Raw genomic sequence first — 18,291 nt, 5'->3', positions numbered from 1 at the left:
GCCTCGGGCGTGGATGTGTGTGATGTCCTTAGTTTAGTTAGGTTTAAGTAGTTCTAAGTCTATGGGACAGAGGACCTCAGTTGTTAAGTCCCATAGCGCTTACAGCCATTTGAACCATTTGAATTTCTCGGTAATGGACACTAGGCCGTGACCTAAGGTATGTTTCTCTGACTTCAGTTTCACCTACTAGTGATAATTTCCAAACTTAAACTCAAAAATATAATGTCAGGTTTGTTTGAGTGTGAAAATTTACTTTATACCACTTTATAGGCTCTGAGTACGTTTCCAGCATTAGCAGATTAAACAGTGGGTACAAAACCTGGCCTCAGGCCACGGCCTTTTCCCCATAAAACAGAATACCAATAACATAAAAGAGAGACTTCATTGTATAAAATAATAGTTTAAGTAACTAAAAACTTAAGGTGTGTCTTACTTCCCAAGCAGCAGACCTATACACATTAAGCAAAAATAAAGAAAAAGTAAGAATGGGTTTTTCCGTCCAAATCACTTAATTATTCAAAACTGCCGACATGAAGATCAAACTATTGGTAGATATGCTTATAAGTAATTTTCAGTATATTTCGACACATTTTTCCAATAGACACATATTGAAAGTTATTAATGAAGCTGGAACGGTTTTTATCTTTCTTCTTGCCATTTTGCCTCCTACTTATGTTTCGTAGCGTTCCGGCAATAAATAGCTCACTGAGAGGTTGTTTCTCACAATTTTAGTACCGATAGATGTTTCTCAAAATTTTAGCACCGATAACCTTAATATTTTCTATGGCATCTAGATAGAAGTATTGTTACCGTAGTCTTGCATTCCCCAAAAAAAACAAAAAAAAAAAACATAATTAGCTAATTTTCTGTCGGTGGGAATTATCTGCCAATACGTGGGAGCAGACTTTTCAAAGCAGCCTTCTACAAGTTTCCGAATAGTAACGGTTTACGTAAATGCCTTGCATCTTTTGCAATATCTTACAGAATTCAACAAGTATTACTTCGAAATTCTTAACCCCGCAATTCATTATCGTTTAACCAGTTACCAGACGTTATCACGTTGTGAAAGTGACGCGCCTAAGTGTTAATGAACTTGCATATTTTTGTATTACCATCTCTCAGCACAGCACAACACGTCATTTTCTGTAAGGTGTCGTTACTGAAATACAAAATTCGCTATGATCATGTTAAATATGACTATCTTCCGAAATTACCACATGAAATAATACATCAAGAAGGATCAAACTCATATGGTAAGAGTTGTATCCTCATTATCACAGAGCTTGCATGAGATTTACAGAACATTTTTAAACATAAGTAGCGTGTGCCGTGCAAAAATACTGTTGCAATGTACATATGTTTCGTTTCTGAACAGTCTAATTGATTTTTACCAGAGCACCATTGTTCAAGCTTTTTATCATTAAACCGCACCCGATATGGTTAGACGAAGCAATTAAACTTCATACAAGAGAATTATGGTGTAACATACTGTCTGACAACATGGGATCGGTAGGGACTGAGTACAAGCTCAACCTTTGCAGGGAAGGGACAAATAATCGATACTGGCGCCTTAAAAGGACCCATCACCCCGGTTTGCTTTAAGTAATTTAAATCAGTAGCATTGGTGAATCACAGGTCTTGTCGATACGTGTCTATTGTCTTAATCACTGCGCTACAATCAACACAGATTCTTAAAGGTTTCCCTAATATGAAAGGTAGGGTGTAAAAAGTGAGGTTTGAATTATTAAGTTAATTTATTTTTTAATCCGTCATTTTACTACTTAAGCTATCGAGCTTACGTATAATTCTTTTACAATAGCGTTTTATCCTGTTTCGCTGATAATTTTGATATGCTCACTTGCGTCAAACTATTGTGGTTTTGAAAGGTAGATCAAGGATTTACCTGCAGTATGTTTCCATAGTGATGGGACAAACATATTACAGAGCCTTGATTAAACTGTCTAAAAGACAAAATCCAAACTTTTCAAAGAAAGATAAATAAGTGATCGTGTGTATTTACAAGGTATTATGCCGTCTTATTGGTTGCCTGAATGGTGTTTTTCTCTTCCGCGGCTGCCGGCACTTATTTTGGTTTACAGCTTTCGAGAAAAACGCACCAGGTCGATATAGATTTCAGCTTCAGCTACAACTGTTTTCCAGCATCTTTTGTCAACGTATTGAGTTGTTATAACCAAACTTTTTCTACTTAACACGTCATAACACGGAAACTAATTACCGTGTAAGTACCAAACAAGGTAGCATTAATGTCTAGGGTATGGGTGCATGATTTCCATGCGTCACAGCGCCGCCGTCAAATTCCAGTTATTGCCACCAGGTGCCGTGATCATTCGTCGTGATTCATAGTCTCACACACCTGAACAGACGCACTTGTTGACGTGTCAACATAAGCTTGGACAAAAGGAGCAATGCATTATTGGTGAAGCTCTATTATTAAAACAACAGTAACGCTGTAGCTGCACTTTGAGAATATCGCCGGCCCTTTAACACCCTATGGATAGACGAAGATCGTTTACCTCCGACGGGTGAGGTGAACACACAGAATTGCCGACTATGGGGATCTTCAGCTCCAGTCACTGTGCAGGGGTGAACGGGTGACAGTATGGTGTGGCTTCATGGCTACGTTCATCAATGGTCCATTTTTTTTAACAAGTTGGCGCTCGAGGACCAGAGACGTGCAGTGTGACCGGCCAGTGTTGCTGCGATGTGCTTCGCCAGAGTCTCATACCCGCCCTACGGAGAGACCCATTGAACTCAATAGTTTTCATGCAATATGGGGCCCCACCGTTCGTGAAGTTCACCTGCTTCTCCGAAACACATTTGGAAATCATCGAGTTATAAGCCGATCGTTTCCAAATGTTTGGCCGACGCGCTCATCTGATCTCATTCCTTATGATTTCTGGTTGTGGGGCTGCCTAAAGGACAGGGTTTACCAGGGGAACTTCCAACCATGTGCTGATCTAAAGGGCAGCATATCAAGAGAAGTAGCCAGCATACCTTCGGACATGCTTCGTGCTGCTGTGCAGATTGCAGCCCTGCTCTTCCAGTCTATTATGGATGTTTCAATTGAATTTATTCTGCATTATTTCTCTTCCCCATGTTCTTAACATTAATGCTACCAAATTTGGTCCTCATACGGTAATTTGGTTTCAGTGTTATAACGTTTTAAATACGGAAAATTTAATTATAACCATCCGATATGTACACCCGTTCAGTAAAATTTCACATGAAATGTCCATTTTCTTTTAGCCAGGAATAAAATCCTAATAAATATAAAATTTCCAAAGACCGCCTTAGGACGAAGCAACTTACCATAGTGAAACGAAATTACGATTAGATATTTTATTAAGACCAAATACCTTACAAAAATTAGTCTCTTGAATATAAAAAATAAATATAGTAGAGAAGTATGCTCTATTAAGCTATCGCAAGACATTTGTTGCGTTGGGAATGCAAATTACGTGATTCAAAACTTAATTGTGTTTAAGGAAAGTTAGGTTCACTGGCATAAGATAGTTAAAAAGTGATGTGTTCTAACTGCTGTGGTGTACTGACTTTCGTCGACTAATTCTACGAGATTAACAGAAAGCAAAATTTAACGGCAATATTTCGTGTGGTCTTGGTAAACTCTTACTTATTTTATTTTTTCATGATATTTGTGTCTTTTTCTTAGAAAAGTTTTAAGCACCTATGGTAATCTAGCACTCCAGATGTTAAAGAATTGTCTCCAACTTCCCCTAGCATCTATCGCTTAAAAACGTTCCGTACTTGCTTAGTTAAATGTAATGAAGACGACTAGCACTTGTGTGGTTCACCCTACTTAACAACTAGTTTTATGAAAATCTACTATCTCTATATTTTGAGAAAGTACACAATACTCAATAATGTTAATAGTTGTGTTACGCGTGGTCCAATGCATAACTCTACGCCTAACGTTCCGTCTTCCCAAGCAAGAGACCTCGTCAGACAACACGGAAAACTGTTACAGATTCAAACACACACAACAAGTTCGACTTGCTATGCTTGCTTTAAACTGTATTAGCTTTCTGAGTTGGCTACGCTTCTAACGATGCCTTGGACCACGGCCATATGCCAATAAAACACATATCACCAATAACGCAAATAGCGGCCGTGGAAACCTGTATTATTTCTGCACAACATACCAGTAACTGACGTATCACATGAACGGGAGACAGTAAAAAGGGTAGAATGCTGCGAACCTTTTGGGTGTACATATTAATGAAAACTTGATCTGGAAGAAGCATATTACTAAACTGTACAGCAGATTTTGCTCTTCGCGTAATTGTTGGGCTTGGGGATAAACAAATCAACCCCTGACATATTTTGCTTATTTCCCCTTAGTGAAGCAGTATAGACTAAGCTCTTGGGATAACTGGTCATTTAAAAAGAAAGTACTGATTGCACAAATGCGAGCGTTAAGAATAGTATGTGGTGCTCACCGTCAAGTAGGTACATCTCCAAGGACTTATAACTTCTAAATGCACCATCTAAATACATATATGATCTAATAAGAACCATCATAAATAATCTACCATAATTCAAGAAGAATAGCGACTTCCAAAACTACAGCACTAGACGAAAAGTCGTGTAAATAAGAAACATTTTAATATGACATGTTTTAAAAACGGACTAAAAAGTATAAAATGATTTCTCCTAGCCTCATATAGATTCCTAACACCATTCAGGTGGTCCTGAAAATTTGTCCTTGTGTACTTTCAACAGCTGTGAAAATAGTTCCAGAATTTAAAATGATAAACGTGAGGCGCATGCTACAGGTAATAGTAATGAAATGAACTTCAATTATGTATTGCATGCTTCCCAAGTTACTCGTTCTAAATTCTACAAGTATTTCTATACCTATTAAAAATTCACAAGAACAAATTTTCAGCACTACCTCTGAGTTAGGAGAAATTATACTTTTTAATCCATATTAAAAATGCGTTATATAACAAGTTTTTTATTTACACAATTATTTTCTGCTTTTTTTTTCCTGAGTGTTGTGGCGGCGCTGTTCTTTCCGTCCCTTTACGACGAACCTGCACCTACCTGTGAACATTGTCTCAGCAGATCATCAGTAGGGAAGCCGAGCGAAACCTACTATACTTCGACGTGAACCAGGCTGCAATTAAAGTCACTAATCTACGTTTCGGGAGAAAGTATTCACACGAAATGGAAGATTGGAAATTTTGTCCTTAAGTACTATATTCTGAAACTTAGGTTAACAAGTATCACTGCCAAGCCCGCTCTAGTCTTAACAAAGTCACTCACAATCCCTTTCACTCACGTTAGCAAGTTTATGGTGTTACATGTCCCGAAAACCTAATAGCTACAAACATAAGGATTGATTTTGTTTGAGAATGCTAGCCAAATATTAAGTCTGTCGGTACCTAATGCAGTCACAGTTTTTATCCTCAGACCTGCTCAATACGCCACGCGGAATATATGTCTTTTCTCGTCACAAAATTCAGTTAAAAATTCCGACACTTCTACACACCCATCGGAATAATTATGCCGTCACTTTACAACACTTTTGATGTACGAAACACTGCTAGATCCGGCAACTTATTATTACCATCGGAACTACTACTACACACGTCCGAATTGTTTCATGGCTAGGCTCCGACTCCTCTCTAGGATACTCTAAGTCTTCTCTACCAGCAGAGAAAGGCGCGCTTTTCGTCAATAACTAATCGCAAAATAGTAAACCTAAGGACTGCACTTTTTACCGATGTAATTATCTAATATGCTGAAGTTTGTTTATGCATAAAGTTATCGACTATTGTTATTTATATCTGAATTAATTCTCCCTTCACCATAAACTTACTTTAGAAACCTGTTCTACAAAAATCCCCTTTGTCCACATCCATACTTCTTCGAAATGTTCCCACACTAAATCCCACTACATAACTCGTTAAACAATTATCTTCACATTAACCTTACACCACACTCACGCATCATTCATACTGATAAAACACATTTATAACATTTTACATACACAGAAAAGACATAATAACACAGTGGTGTCGCACAATAGTAAAGAGTTGGAAACGTGGAATAATGTCAAAGTTCCGTTGCCTATGCCGAGACCCAGAGGTAGTAGGTTAGCCAAGAGGATTGCGCATGTATGGAATGTGTCGTCACGCAGGGGCAATGGCCTGGTTACACACAACAGGCGAGAGAGAATTGGTTAGCACGCGGGTTTGTGTTACAGACGGAGACTTTCGTAGCCTGCAAGACAGAGGTATAGCGTCAGCTGTACTGCATCTCACAACTTCGCGTTAAGTCTGCCGCAACAACACGTAACTCTGTTGCAAGAACACCTAAGGGGCGAGTACGACAGATGAAGCAGCAGTATAAGTGGAACGAATGCGGTCATTACAAACGAGCATGACGTCAGGACGTCGCTCGTGCTTCCTTTAAATACGCCAGCTTTGACAGCAACAATACACTCGCAGTCGCAGTTAGACTTACTTCTAGATGTGTACAGGGTCGCTGCGTAGCGCTCAGCTCGGTGATCGCCAAGTTCATCTGTATTAAGGAGATGTAGCAGTAAGGGCGGCCCATCCAGCAGCAGACGTGAGGGGACAGTACCAGCTCTGGTCCTCTCTGCTGCCTCTGTCAATCATCAACCCAGGATCAGCAGACATCGCGGCAGACTCGCTCGCCGCCAACGCTGACCACATCAGTGAGCCGTCGTCGAGATCGTGCGGGGCCTAGGCCCTGTGCATCCGCCGTGCAACCGGGTGAGCCGACGACGCTGGGGGACTGCAGCCCGTTCCGCCCGTCCACCGCGGTGGAGCCACCAGGAGGAGCAGGGAAGAAGACGGGGTGGGATAGAGTACACTCCGCACTACGAGAACGCTTTTCGTAGCGACAGCACCGGGACTCCAACCCGGAGCCTTCACGCGCTTCTGCTTGCTGTCCACTGCCGCGTCGGCCGGCCAGCCGGACGCCATCCAGTCCACTGTAGGCCACCGGGACCACCGGGGCGCCTACAACACTTTATGAAAATACTAGAACAGTTTATGAAAAACATTCTATTACTTTAGTACACTCTAGCGGGCACAGTCGAAACTAAATCAGTCCCCTATCCAATATTGCCCTCTATCGGCTGAACATAAACTATGTGCACGACCAGTCTCGCGTCACCTTCTGTCACTATCCAGGTCTGAGACACATCTCCCACTTAACCGTCTCCATGGCAGGATCGGTATACGGCGCTACGCCTCAGTGTGTAAAATTTTTCAATCGATTTGAAACATTTTGATGAGATTACAACAGGGACAAGTGGTAAAGTTATCTTCTGAAAGATCTCGAAAGTAAAATTGAGAGAGAAACGAGCTCACACAGGGACTTACCAGCAACCATTCTTATTGTTAAATAATCACAAGTGGAACAGGGAAAGAGGGAAATAGTGGTACACGTAGAATCCTCCGCCACATGTCAGAGCAGAAAGGGAGTCAATATTTCGTTGTCAGCCAGTTATGACCTACGTGGAAAGTCTCAGGTCTCTAGCTCATCGGGAAGTGAGTCTAAAATCAACTGCAAAGTTTGCATGGAGTAGACAAGAAAGTAACCTATTAAAAAGTGTTAAAATAACCTTTATTACTCACTGTTAAATCTGTTAGTGGCTCAAAAACGAGTCCATTATGCAACAACGAAAATTTTTGATTATTTGCCCAATAACATAAAAGTCTGACAGCTAGCAAAGCAACTGTTAAAACTAACTTAAAATCAGTTCTCTTGGACAACTCTTAATCCATGGAAGAATTTTTGTGAAGAAACCAGTAGCTTGAATAAAATCCTTAGATTTTAAGTTCAGTTGCATGAGTGGGACTAAACAATAATTTGTTCATTAATGTTAACGTTAATCACGTATAGATATCCTGTAAACTGACTTGTTCCAAATCATTTCGATAAATGATATCGTTCGGATGATATATGGAAAATGTAAAACCGTAACTAATGAATCTGCTGGTAACTGTCGAATCCATATAACATTACGTCCGAGCATCGCAGACTGTATGTAATGGAGATAACTCCCAAATTTAAAGAACGGTAGCTATATTTCGAGGTACGATAAAAATCAACCAAAAGTATTTTTTTATTTATACAACTTGTGTATGGTTCAAATGGCTCTGAGCACTATGGGACTTAACATCTGTTGCCATCAGTCCCCTAGAACTTAGAACTACTTAAACCTAACTAACCTAAGGACATCACACACATCCATGCCCGAGGCAGGATTCGAACCTGTGACCGTAGCAGTCGCGCGGTTCCGGACTGAGCGCCTAGAACCGCTAGACCACCGCGGCCGGCCAACTTGTGTATGATATACTGTTTTTTTTTTTAACTCATTAAGTGGTGTACATTCCTCAGGTGGCTGGTGTTGATGATGAGACAACAGGTAACTCTGTTCTCGGAAGTTATCCACGGTTTTGTCAGTAATTGTAGTGTCTGTGGTATTTGAAAGAGAGGGAAGAGAGTGAGTTGCAGTCTATAGGTGAGCAGAGAATGGTGTATCAATAGAAATCAACTTTTATAAGTAGATCTCCGATGGAAGAACGCGAATTGTTCAACCTTATTTTAATCCTTGATTGTTTAGACGACTACAAGTGATTAGCTACTTACAGCAAAGATATTCTATGTTGGGAAGCAGTATAGAATTCAAGACAAGATAAATATGCCGAATGTATCTCAGTACTCGCATGTTGTGTATCATCGTTATGCCTGCTAAACCATTCACAGCGCCAATTCTTCCCAGCTACACAATAATAAGCAAAGCCTTGATGAAAAAGCGCTCTGAAAACTGTGTTACGAATATTTACTTTTAGGTCTGCTGTGTATCGAAATACAGATACTGTCTCGCGTGGGCAAAGATCTGTGACTTTCATGATCTAATTCTCTCAGAATGTGCCTGAATGGTTGAAGGAAACCACATGATGTCTGAGTGGAGTGGGCAGGTGGCGGTTTGAGTATTATTGCTCCGGCATGAGAGCATTTCTCCTATTGTCTTATTTTCATATGAAGGCGTTAGTTTTGTACTTGGAAAAGGACGCAACGAAAGATGTTTCTCGTGATTTAATCAGCTCACAGAACACTTGTCGAGACTCGACCACTGATACGCTTCCCTGTATTTTCGCAGGTCTACATGCCTTACGTGCAGTGCATGAGAGCCACCGAGCCCCAGACAGTGATGGAGGTGGTGCCCACTGTAGCGGCTGCCATGCGGCCCTTCGAGGACGAACTCGTCGAGAACGGACACAAGTTCTTCGGAGGTGAGTGCTGCGCCTGGCGCGTGCTCAGCAGTGAAAGACGGTGATTAATCCGCTTAGGTTTATGGTGCTTCTTTCCTGTAGATGACACTTCGAGGTACAAAATGTTCCTTTCGAATTTTAATTCTACTTCCACTCAATTCATAAAACGGCTGAAACGTGTGTCAACCTGTTAAGACTAGATTTATGTGAGCGACCTGCAAGCGGCGCGAAAATAAAACAGTTTTACGAACAAACCAGTATAAAGAGCTGATGCACTTTTTTCCTTCTCTTCTGTAGGATAAACCTGTATTACATTTAGAATTCATTAACTCCAATTTACTATACCACTGACTAAACTGAATCATCCAATTACACAGCGTCTGTCCTACCCTGAGAGGGTGAGGGCTTTTGAACAGTACCAGAAACAAAAAATTACAATCGGTCTCATGTAAGTGATAAGTCATACATGTTCCTACAGACTCTCAGTCTCGTTTTAATGCTTCGAAAAACTCGCATCTTCCGTCTGAAAATGTTCTGTGAAGTTTTCGTCACATCCAGTCGATATGGTCACTTGATCTCTTTTCTCAAGTCACAAACCCTAACATTCTTTTCTTCACTCTTATCTAGCCTTGGCATATCGCATGTAGGTAATGTCTTCCGTAGTATATACTGCTCAATGAATTCTGAATCGCTCTGCGTACAGTTCAGGATAGAAGTCGATGCCTTTCGTTTTGCTGATCTGTAACGCTTTACTGTTTGTTATGCATCAAGACATTCAAAGAGATCAAGTACTTCCAACATATTATCAAATGGTATAAGACCCAAGTTTAGAGTGCAGTATTCAATTAATGGTATGGCAACTGGATCAATGTTAGAAGTTAACAAAAAAAACGAATTTTTCGCATTCCCTACTACATCCTTCAGGCTGCAAGATTTTTTAGCAGTAGGTTCGAACAGCAAGTAAATGTAACGGAGATGATTCTGGAACTGAAATGGGAGTCCCTGGAGGGAAGGCGACATTCCTTTCGAGAAACGCTACTCAGAAAATTTAGAGAACCGGCATTTGAAGCTGACTGCAAAACGAATCTACTGCAGCCAGCATACATGGCACGCACGGACCACTAAGATAATATTCGAGAAATTAGAGTCAAACAAGCAGGTCAGTATTGTTTTTCCATAACAGTGGAAGGGAAGCAATCGACTACAAGTATCAGAGTCAGTTACAACAACTTTCCTCACTGTGGGCCCCTTTTTGAATGGCACGATGTGGACCTTGTAAACGGATTTTCAACTGCTTTGCAATTTTATCATTCCTTTAGTGTTTTAACCTGTTCAAGACTGACACATCCCATTGTACTTGTCTGCCATCGTAGATTCAGTGAACGGAGTTAGCAATAATACTAGAGATGCTGCAGTTTGGACACATTAGACGTTTCTGACATTGGGTACTGAAACGGGTCTTACATCATAATAAACAGTCAACCGTTGCTATGGCTGCATGTTTTACACTGACCACACCAAATACAGCATACGGATGTGGGTCAGTAAGCTACTGATAATGATATATGTGTTGAGAGTGGTATAAACCAAACCCACGAGCATATTCCTTTATCATTATTAACGCGATTTTATGTCAATATGCAAATCAGATTACGTTTAACAGAAGTTGTTGTAGTTGTACTGTAAAAATATAAATTTTCCTTGTTGTCCCTTATTGTAGGACGTTTAACTAAAGCCGCTAACCAAACCAAGTTCGCTGGATGAAGATGAGGCTGCAACAGGGCCTACAGACATAATCGAAACTACGACGTTCTTTCTGTCCGAGACGTATTTCGCCTATCTAATCTGGCTGACCAACACGTTGAACCATATGGCCACTCTAGTACGTGTTGGTGGCCGAGGTTCTCGACTTTTGAGTTGTTGTAGCACATGCCGTCTTCCAGAGGTAATCAATGTGTTGATCTCGCTTGCCACAAGAGAGCCAATCAAGTAACACGTGCTGCACCTACACTCTTGCTACACGCATAATAAAAGCACCTACTCGTTAGTGTAACAGACGAGGGGGCTCCTGCTTTGCACCCTTTGTTACGAATCGCCAGAGGCCCCAGAGACCCTCCGGACCACCCAGGGGCTCTATCGGGCGCAGCGACGACTGTTTAGGGTTGCAGATCACTGGTGGTTTTCTCGAAAATAAACATTTAATTCTACTTATCGCCTTCACTAGTTTTAGCAGTTGTTGCTGACGTAGCAAGTAAAATATTAATTTGAACGTATGACAAATATAAATCAGCTATGATGAAACTGATGATGTCCCAATAGGCTATCACGCGATTATCGTTACTGGTTTTAATAAAGAGGATATTATGTGATTACCATAAAATATAGATTTTTCGTCAGAAAATACGGCGGTAAAAGTTGACACTCAGTTGCCAACATTTGTGAATGTTGGTATTGATGAGCGGCAATAAAATAAAGAGAACTATAGGTAATTTAAGTTTGCCACTTCAGAAATTACAACATTTATTTTCCTTTAACGTTTGGACTCTAAACTCAATATTAATGAAAATTAGAATAACCGCGCCGTGCAACTGGAAGGTTTACTTTTGTTTGGATGTAATTAGAACTATTCTTTCGACATTGATCCTCTGCGATCAAGGTCTAAACGATAGTTCTAACTGTGTCCGAACAAAAATAAGATACACAAAAAAATGTTGTCAAATAAGCGAGCTGACCTGTTACTGAATGAGAGCGCGGTTTATTATTTAGTACAATGATGGCTGGAAATATAAACCATGGATATCCTAGTCCACGTGGGCACGCGACTCAGACCTGCCCGCAAAGATCGAAGTTCCATTTTCATACAGAATGCCAGCGAAAGTAAAAGATTTACCGGTCTTACCCGTGACATAAGAAAGCAAGTTCGCATTACATGGCTGCGTGCTGAGTGAGACAATAGCACGTAGGGAACTCACCGACACATGTGAAGTGAACATCGCGACTGACGACCGCATACCCGACCATAGCCGACCAGTGCCAAGACAGACGCAATTGTAACTGTGCTCAGGCGGTGCCACACTAATTCTCGTGGCAAACGTCTGACTGGCCGCCGTAAACCAAAGACCCTGGTGTGAGACATGTCATGCATCCTGCTAACTCCAACTCCAAAGAGCGACGCGACGCACAGCAGCATCGATAGCAACGTATCTACATGCACTCCTCTTTGGATAAGACATGGTAGCGTCACGTTCATGTATCTGTGAAGCTAGACACGGAGAAAAGCAGGAGCCTAGACATCATAAAGTGAATTACATATGTCGTCTCCAAGTAAGACCAGCGTGCAACTATTGTGATGCACCGTCAGATGAGAGTACGTGTTCCGGTTTTCCTGTAGACACAGTTCTGCTGCAATACGGATAACAGTTGCATCACAGTGAGGGACTGAATGGCGTGTCAACGCGAAACGTGCTCAAAAGTTGAAGTACTCGTGCAGTACCCCCAAACGCAATGTCACGTTCATCCATAGTAAAATGGTACCAACAATATGATCGAGGTCGCAAAAACGTGGGTGATGTTAAGCTGGAGCACCACCGAAATCGATCACAGACGCCAGTGCGATATTGCAGTGCCTATGTTAGTCTGATTTCAATGCAAAGTTTCTTTGGACATACATGCATGCATGTCGTCATTCCATGCATCCATGTCCAAAGGAACAGACACTGCGGTGACTACAGCCGTTATGAAATATATAAAATGTATTCGCAACTGCGAATAATGACAATCATCAGCTGTAGAATGGAATAATGATAGTGAGAATCTGTGCTGGACCGGGACTTAACCTGGATTTCCCGCTTATCGTGAGTGGTCGCCTTACTTTTTTGCATTTTGTTCTTTATGGTCCGTTGTATTTCGTCATAGCGGACGTCACATGACATCCGTTGAAGTTCGTTGTTGGTCTTTTCACTCAGTATTTTTTATTACAAAGGACAGCCCGCTCTCTGACCGAATACGCTGAGCTACCGTGCCGGCAGTACCATTCGGCTACCCACGCATTGACTCACGGCTAGACCATCTGTCGTCAACCAGGCATGCGTGTCCAAAGGAACTTTGCATCGTAATCACAATAACGTAGGCACTACAATATCGTATTTCTCTGCCGACACCAGACAAGCAACTTTGACGTATATTGTCTGACCTGTACGGGAATATACATGATATGTGAACGAGTCTGGGTCGTAGACGTATGCTTGCCGACATATGGAAGTTTGGGGTCGGGCCTGCGTCGTGCACGGATAGCCAAATCGTAAGGCGACCGCTCGCGACAAGAGGGGAAATCGGGGTTCGAGTCCCGCACCGGCACAGATTTTTACTGTCGTCATTTCATTATACAGCTGATGGTTTTATCGTTTCATTATACAGCTGATGGTTGTCGTTATTCGCAATTGCGAATACATTTAAGGTACAGACGACAATGTCCATAAAGTCGAGGAACTGATTAGCAGCAACTGCAGATATTCACTTTCACAAAGCAGCTCTCAAATAACTCCGAGGTCAAGGAGCGGAATATATCGTCCAGAAAATTGAACGATTAGTAAAACATTCCGATCAGTGTTCACAGAGACTTGGTTATTATGCTGAAAAGTAGTGTCTTGCATGTGTGTCGCGTGCAATGTCTCTAGCATTCATTAAAAGTTACTTGGACACAATTATAAATAACTTATATTTTGAAATACTCTCATAGGCTAATAAAAATATGAGACGTACTCCATGCGGGGTGGCGTATTGCTTGCGCACTGGCTGGCACTGAAACGCCGAAGAACTGGTATAGGCTTGCGTAATCAAATACAGAAATACGTAAACAGGTAGAATACGGCGCTACCGTAGGCAACGCCTATATAAGACAACATGTGTCTGGTGCAGTTTTTAGATTGGTTACTGCTGTCACAGTGGCAGGTTATCAAGATTTAATTGCGTTTGAACGTGATGTTATAGTCGGCGCAGTAGTGATGGGACACAGCATTTCCAAGGTAGCGAAGAAGCGGCGATTTTCCCGTACAACCATTTCACGAGTGTACAGTGAGTATCAGGAATGCGGTAAAACGTGAAGTCGGAAAAAGATGCTACAAAAACGGCACCAACGATGACTGAAGAGAATCGTTCAACGTGACAGAAGTGGAACCTGTCCGCAAATGACTGGGCCATCAACAAGTGTCAGCTTGCGAACCATTCAACGAAACATCATCGATATGAGCTTTCGGAGCCGAAGGCCCACTCGTGTACCCTCGATGACTGCACGACACAAACCTTTACGTCTCGTCTGGGCCCATCAACATCAACATTGGACCGTTGATGACTGGAAACATGATGCCTGATCGGCTGAGTCTCGTTTCAAATTTTTTCGAGCGGATGGACGTGTACGCGAATGGAGCCAACCTCATGAATCCACAGAGCCTGCATGTTAGCAGGGGACTGTTGAAGCTCGTGGGCGCTCTGTAATAGTGTGTGGCGTGTGCAGTTGGAGTGATATAGGACCCCTGATACGTCTAGATACGAGTCTGACAGGTGACACGTACACAAGCATCCCGTCTGACCACCTGTATCTATTGTGCATTCAGACGGACTTCTGCAATTCCAGCAGTAAAATGTGACCCCCTACACGTCCAGAATTGCTACGGAGTGCCTCCAGAAACATTCTTATGAGTTAAAACACTTCCATTGATCACCAAACGCCCCAAACATGAACATTATTGAGCACATCTGGCATACCTTGCAACGTGGTGTACAGAAGAGATCTCCATCCCCTCGTACTGTTACGGATTTACGGACAGCCCTACAGGATTCGTGGTGTCAGTTCCCTCCAGCACTACTTCAGACATTAGTCGAGCCCACGCATGCTCGCGGGGGCCTACACGATATTAGGCAGGTCTACCAGTTTCTTTGGCCCTTCAGTGTACTACGCTAAATAATAAACATAGTAATTGCAATCAGTGCTAATGAATGGTATTTGTAATATTCAATACTTTTACAACACTTTGAATAGTTGGTCTAGGATCAGAACCACAAACTACTAAATCATTATCAAACAACATGTTCCGTTAGTCCATACAGTTGTCAGAAGTTCATCGTATAAAAGCATACATGAAAGCTAAGTAATAGTTGTTGAAAATGAAGAAATTGACTCATTAAAAAATAACATTTTTGTCACAAAAGAAAATATGTACAGTAAAAAGTGTATCTTCGTTCTAATACTAATATCATAAGCATTTCTCCCATCAAACCAAGCCATCATTTTAATATTTGGAAAGAGAGTGTAACTGTACTCCAGAAGCACTAACAGGATAGAATGCACCTCCTCTATACCTAAGACGCCCTAATTACTTGAACTTTACACTCCCTGGTACCTTCCAACGCTATTCAATGCATTAACAGCCTCACTGTCATGATACGAAGGTTGCACAAGCTCCATGGTCACACGAGTCCGAGAGACAGTAAATAGACTGTTTCCGTCTCTACCGGACGATACTCAATATGACTATTTCGAACACCTGATGCATCAAAGACGCAGGACACCTCTCATACGGACTCTGGACGCCCAGGAGAAACGCAAGAGCGCCATAACGCCAAGCGCTGGTTAAGGTGGTACAGCCCAGGAGACTTAGTACGGAACTGCACGCCTTTGCAAAAACTGAGACCATCGGAAAAGTTACTAAAATGCTGCTTCGGGACGTTTCGTATGCTTCATTGCTTGTCGAACGCTACAGATGATGCCGAGATAAACTGCCAATCAACAGGAAGACAAAATCGCAGAAATGTTGACTTGTCCTCCGTATGAAAGCCGAGTACAGACGTGAGCGCAGTACGACGATGGGGGCCTCTTTCCCACGAATCTGAAGACCTACTCGACAGTAGCGAAGTTACAATTGGAAGGGCCATCTTCGACGCTCCTCATAGTGAAGAGGTTTGGACAACACGACCAGAATTGCAGGATCCGCCAGCGCTTCCATAGAGATGACAACTGACATGATTCAGATCCACGGTGCTGCAATCAGCTCCAATGAGAATTTCTGAAACATCAGATCGGTGTTTCTTCAGAATGCGACCAGCGGTGTTGCATGCAGTGTCGCGGAGCAGCTTGGATTGCTGGTTGCTGTGCTGTCGAACGTTAGTTCAAACGTGACAGCACGAGTCAGTTTTTACATTTAGTATTTATAACATCTGGAAGAAATGAGAAATACTAAATGGAAAAATTATTTCGTGTTGTGAAATTTGAACTGCCGTCCCACAGCCCACCATCCAGTAATGCTAATATATAAGCGTGTGTTTGGGATCTGTTAATTTTTTAAAATTTTTCATTTCCCATCTCTAAAAGTTATAGCATTGACACATTGAAGAGAGAGTGACTTTTCAGCCAAGAACCAGACGAGTTGCTACTGGGACAGGCTGAAACCCAATTCGAAATGTTTGCGAGAGGAGTTTCAAGTTCCTTAGACAAAGGGACACCAACCGACAACTTTGCCAGAACCTGTGGATGGGAAGTGTTTTTAATTTAGTTCTGGAACGATATGTCGCAGACAGAAGAATGTGAGGGCTAGGGTAAGTGTAAATGTGTAGTGAATAATATCGATGACTTACTTGGCATGTGAGGTTTACGAATGTCGGTATTAACACATTGGATTACTGGAACATTTGTCAAACAACCACGGGAGGGCAACCAGTGTCTACACACAAGGGCCACAATGATTATAAATGTGTTTGACTCGCGGGAGGCTGAAAGAGAAATATTTTCAGTGTAGTTGTTGTTGTTGTTGTGGTCTTCAGTCCTGAGACTGGTTTGATGCAGCTCTCCATGCTACTCTATCCTGTTCAAGCTTCTTCATCTCCCAGTACCTACTGCAGCCTACATCCTTATGAATCTGCTTACTGTATTCATCTCTTGGTCTTCCTCTACGATTTTTACCCTCCACGCTGCCCTCCAATATTAAATTGGTGATCCCTGGATGTCTCAGAACATGTCCTACCAACCCCCTTCTTCTAGTCAAGTTGCGCCAAAAGCTCCTCTTCTCCCCAATTCTATTCAATACCTCCTCATTAGTTATGTGTCTACCCATCTAATCTTCAGCATTCTTCTGTAGCACCACATTTCGGAAGCTTCTATTCTCTTCTTATCTAAACTATTTATTGTCCACGTTTCACTTCCATACATGGCTACACTCCATACAAATACTTTCAGAAACGACTTCCTGACATTTAAATCTAACAAATGTTAACAAATTTTTCTTCTTCAGAAACGCTTTCCTTGCCATTGCCAGTCTACATTTTATATCCCATCTACTTCGATCATTATCAGTTATTTTGCTCCCCAAGTAGCAAAATTCCTTTACCACTTTAAGTGTCTCATTTCCTAATCTAATTCCCTCAGCATCACCCGACTTAATTCGACTACATTCCATTATCCTCGTTTTGCTTTTGTTGATGTTCATCTTATACCCTCCTATCAAGACACTATCCATTCCGATCAACTGCTCTTCCAAGTCCTTTGCTGTCTCTGACAGAATTACAATGTCATCGGCGAATCTCAAAGTTTTTATTTCTTCTCCATGGATTTTAATACGTTCTCAGAATTTTTCTTTTGTTTCCTTCATTGCTTGCTCAATATACAGATTGAATAACATTGGGGATAGGCTACAACCCTGTCTCACTCCCTTCCCAACCAATGCTTCCCCTTCATGTCCCTCGACTCTTATAACTGCCATCTGCTTTCTGTACAAATTGTAAATAGCCTTTCACTCCCTGTATTTTACCCCTGCCACCTTCAGAATTTGAAAAAGAGTATTCCAATCAACACTCTCAAAATGTTAGAAACGTAGGTTTCCCTTTCCTTAATCTTTCTTCTACGATAAGTCGTAGGGTCAGTATTGCCCCATGTGTTCCAACATTTCTACGTAATCCAAACTGATCTTCCCCGAGGTCGACTTCTATAAGTTTTTCCATTCGTCTG

The 18,291-nt window shown here is 41.7% G+C and overlaps 1 protein-coding gene across 1 annotated transcript in view; it reads left to right on the top strand.

Moving 5' to 3' along the window:
* The window catches only part of LOC126305734 (pyrimidodiazepine synthase-like), an 87,913-nt gene that overhangs the window by 45,281 nt on the left and 24,341 nt on the right, over positions 1–18,291 (top strand). Inside the window, exon 3 of the mRNA XM_049992043.1 lies at positions 9,185–9,317. Coding sequence (XP_049848000.1) covers positions 9,185–9,317 — 133 coding nt within the window. The remainder of the gene's footprint in view (positions 1–9,184; positions 9,318–18,291) is intronic.

The sequence above is a fragment of the Schistocerca gregaria genome, chromosome 1, assembly GCF_023897955.1.
Source record: "Schistocerca gregaria isolate iqSchGreg1 chromosome 1, iqSchGreg1.2, whole genome shotgun sequence".
NCBI classification, from domain to species: Eukaryota; Metazoa; Arthropoda; class Insecta; order Orthoptera; family Acrididae; genus Schistocerca; species Schistocerca gregaria.
This window is presented reverse-complemented; position numbering and strand designations above follow the sequence as displayed.